This window comes from Paramacrobiotus metropolitanus, unplaced genomic scaffold, assembly GCF_019649055.1.
Source record: "Paramacrobiotus metropolitanus isolate TYO unplaced genomic scaffold, Prichtersi_v1.0 Parri_scaffold0000484, whole genome shotgun sequence".
NCBI classification, from domain to species: Eukaryota; Metazoa; Tardigrada; class Eutardigrada; order Parachela; family Macrobiotidae; genus Paramacrobiotus; species Paramacrobiotus metropolitanus.
Window position 1 is genome coordinate 1 of NW_026570704.1, and position 3,931 is coordinate 3,931.

The 3,931-nt window shown below is 44.3% G+C and overlaps 1 protein-coding gene across 1 annotated transcript; it reads left to right on the top strand.

Annotated features, from left to right (window-relative positions):
- The first annotated feature begins 62 nt into the window (after window positions 1-62).
- Window positions 63-2,495, top strand: LOC129602472 (uncharacterized). The gene is made up of 2 exons (XM_055501494.1): window positions 63-1,122; window positions 1,536-2,495. The coding sequence occupies exons 1-2, from the start codon at window positions 63-65 to the stop codon at window positions 2,210-2,212; spliced, it is 1,737 nt and encodes a 578-aa protein (XP_055357469.1). The 3' UTR covers window positions 2,213-2,495.
- The last annotated feature ends 1,436 nt before the right edge of the window (window positions 2,496-3,931 follow it).

Sequence of the window (3,931 nt, forward strand, 5' to 3'; positions counted from 1 at the left end):
AAAGATTAGATTTTTCACCGTAATTGTCTGGATAGCAGAAAACGGGGTGTGTCTATAACTTAATGGTTTTCTCTATAACTTCATTCCTAGAGTCCGATAACCTACAACAAATTCGCCAAAAAATCTTTGCCGCAGTCGATTTCTGTCAAAATGTCTCCCATCGGCAAGAAGGAAAGACCAGCAGCTCCTCAAACCAAATACCTTCGTTCCTGGATAGCAACAAGGACTTAACAACGCAGTTCACCGAATGGCTGCAACCGGATTCGCCGCACCTGGCCTACATTCCACCGGAAGTGGTTGTCGAGCTGCCGGCTGCCACAGCATGCCATCGGAATAAAGTCATTAGCTGGATTATGGGCTGCTGGCTGTTGCAGCTACTGAACCCTTTGAAATCGTTGGAAATAATACGACAACGGCGCAATGGTGATTTGCAACGATTTCAGTGCAAGAATCCCGATTTCTTGCTGCAGGAGTTACAGACATTCTATGCTGGCGCCGGCAATGAACCTGATCTGTACGTGGGACCGGAAATTGAGGTGATTCAGTACTTGCCGCTGGCCTTCAAGGAATTTCTCGGTCGCTGCTTGCAGGTCGATGTCGGAAAACGCGCTACGTTAGCAAACCTGGTACAGCTACATTTTCTCGATATGAGAAAGTCCATCGCAGAGCTTTTTGCCCTGGACACAGCGCACTATCAAAAACTTCTGCCAACCGAAGAGCGATTTTCAGTGAAGAATTTACGCGACCATCCGTTTTGGCGGCGTTATTCGCATATGATCACCGTTCATCTTGGCGATATACATTTCAGCAATGCCAACGCGACGACCTCTGCTCAGCCTCCCTGGAAAACCGTAGAATTATGGCAATTTTCTCTAGATGGCAGCACAAATGAGAAACTGAGGAATGACCGTGAGCTATTTGCAAAAGCGTACGGAAAACTATTGCTCGTTACCGCACTGAATGATAGCACGGAAGTGCATAGCAAAACCCGTGCCAGTTTCCATGGAATACGTGCTCTCCAGAAGAAATCCACGAATGTCCTGCATCATTTCGGATGTCAGTTTACCTCGCCCAAGGGTGTTGCATTACCGGAATTTCAGCTTTTCGTCGAGCATTGTCAAGGTGTGTTACCACGCGGCCACGCCTACGATAGTATTCATTCATTGCACTAGTTAAACGTAACATACACGAGTCAAATCGAGTGAATTATTTCACAGCCCCAGGAAGGCAGTAGGACAGAAAGCGCAACTACCCGTAGACTGCATTACTAACCGTCCGTATTTGTACCTCCGTTGCTTATACTAATAATATTAAAATGATCGATTTTGAAAATTGTAATTCTGTTATATAGTTGCGCCTGTGGTAGTGTTAAAAGCACTCCGCTAGTTAATATTTACTGTACAGGTTTTGCTCAAAACGGTTGACTTCGTTTGATGGGGCATGCAGTAATTAGTTCTTTTTGACATCTTGTTTCTGTTAAGGGTCTTTGCGGGAAATTTCGCTTTACTATCTCACTGGCCACTGTTGTGTTTTAGGCAAAAATTTCGACCAGGCGGCATCATTTTTCATACCGGTTGATATCCTTGAAAAATGGGTCACTTCAGTTTTGCGTGGATTAGAATACATTCACGGTCACGGGATCATCCACCGTAACCTCAACAGCCGCATTATCCTGTTCACGGGACCTCCAGATTTCCAGGGCACCATAAAGATTGGTGGTTTCCAGAACATGCGCCAGCTGGAAGGAGAGCTCACGGCGATCGGTGAGCTCAGCAAACGACAAGGGGAGGATGGTCGTTTTGCCGCCCCCGAACTCGTTAATAATTACGAAGGCAATCCCAACGTCGGGCGCCTTAGCGACATCTGGAGTTTGGGTTGTATTGTGCTCCATCTGGCCAGTGGAAAGCCGCCCCTGTATGAGGGACGTCAGAATAAAGAAATCAAGCTGGAGATGGCGGTTCTGTATCATTTGAACGGCGACAAGAGGAAGCTGCCGGAGATCTACGACTGGATACCATCCGGCGTTAAAGCGTTCATTCTTCAGTGTCTGCAGTTTGATCCGCAATTACGACAAACCGCGGCTGCACTACTTGATGGCAGCAATGGCAAGCTTTTTGGAAATTCCTCAGGCGATCACAATTATCAACAAGGCCGCGGTGCTCCTGTGCTGCCATTGGGAGTAGTGCAGTACTGGGAAAATACCTCTGTATAAGTAAAGAAATACTGACTCTTATGCAGATGCACGTGGACATTCCCCCAGGCTTTCTTTGCATGTGATTCACCGCGTCTTTTTGAGACATTCACTACGGTTTATCGTTGAGTTTTTGAAACACCCTTTCCCTAATTTACATTTCTTAATACCTAAACCGCTTTCCGAATATGTGGACGACGGTGCTGCACAATTTTATCATTTCTGCTGATAGAAAGCCGCTGCATGCGATATACCTACATGATATGTAATGTATGCCTATTTGCACTTTGAAACAACATCTGTCAAAGTACGTACTGAATTTATTCTTTAATTATGCAACTTCATACATCCACTCCTAGTCAACAAGACTACTGTACAACTCAGCTGTCAAGGTGCAATTTATACCGAAGGCTGGAGGAAGTGGAGAAACTGCAGATGCTGTTGTAATACCCACAGAAAATTACGCTTGGTTCCTGTTCTCAAACAATCCAGAATTATTTCTAAGAAATAAGAAGATTTCGGTGTTGATAACGTCAGGCCGCATAGGTAATCCGCCATTTCGTCGAGGAAAAATGGTCGACCGTCACTTCGTCGAACAGACTCGTCACGAAGTCGAGCTGCCGTTTTGGTAAACCGTCTCAGCTTTTCGTATGTTTCTCAGGCTCTTCGATTTTTTAGTTTTCTTTTTATGTTTTCTTAATTTTCTTAGCCGTCATCCTCGTGACGGTTGACTCAGCCAACATAGTGTCGGTCGACAAAATTTCGGTGATTGTAGCGTACGTACATATATAGACTGTACCTATTGTCGTATAGCAACGATGGTTATTGTGATAAGTACTTCTTACTTGTTATTATTACCAGTTATCATTCAGTATCGATTGTACTGATGTGTGGTTAATTAATAAATATTAACTACAATATTGAGAGACTTCACAGTAAGCAACTACCGTAGCAACTCAGGAGCGAGAAAATGTATTCCAAAGTCAGTTAATGTAGTTGTTCGCAGTCCCCAGCATTAATGCTGAGTACAACTAACAACATTTCCGCGTTGAATCTTTGCCCTATATAACACGATGCCGCATACATTCACCCTCAGCTGACGGCAGGATGCACATTAGTATTGGCGTCTTATATTCTGTTCTAAATCCGCCTATAGTTTTTATTTTTTTTAAAGATGCTTGGTAGTAGCACCCCAAGTCCAAGCCCATCTCGCTGTAGCCGGCAAAAGGCAGGGTGTAAAACCTGGCAGTGGCACCTGCCAATGGCACTGCCAGTGGCATGGCATGCGATAAAACCTGGAGAGTTTGGCAACTGGCAAACGATAAATCCTGGCAGATGCTGCATAAAATGTGGCACAATGTATGAGCGGTTCCGACCTTCAAAGTGTTTGGTCTACTGTAAAATTCTTTAAATGTTGTCAGTATGCAGATTGTTTTTGCATACAGTGTTAATAACGTTAGCCATCAACTAAGGAAGAAGCGTTTGCTTGCAAAACTTGAAAAGGTCACGGTATTCTGCCTTTGCGCAAAGCACCAAAATAAGAAAATCACACGACCCGTAAAAAATGTAGTCGCGGCATTACCTGAAGGCACACCGCTGCAATGTGCGTTGCGATTGAATGGTGCTTTATTCAGTTAATTAGGGGCAGTTGATTTATAAATGTCCACATTTGCACGGTACGTAGCTAATGCGTTTATACATATGCAGAGGCAATCCGCATGTTGGAGATTCTTTTTAAGT

Bases quoted from the DNA above. Each gene is read 5' to 3' on its own strand.
- LOC129602472 (XM_055501494.1), top strand. From the start codon at position 63: ATGGTTTTCTCTATAACTTCATTCCTAGAGTCCGATAACCTACAACAA. The intron at 1,123-1,535 runs GTGTGTTACCAC...GTTGTGTTTTAG, and splicing joins TTTCGTCGAGCATTGTCAAG to GCAAAAATTTCGACCAGGCG.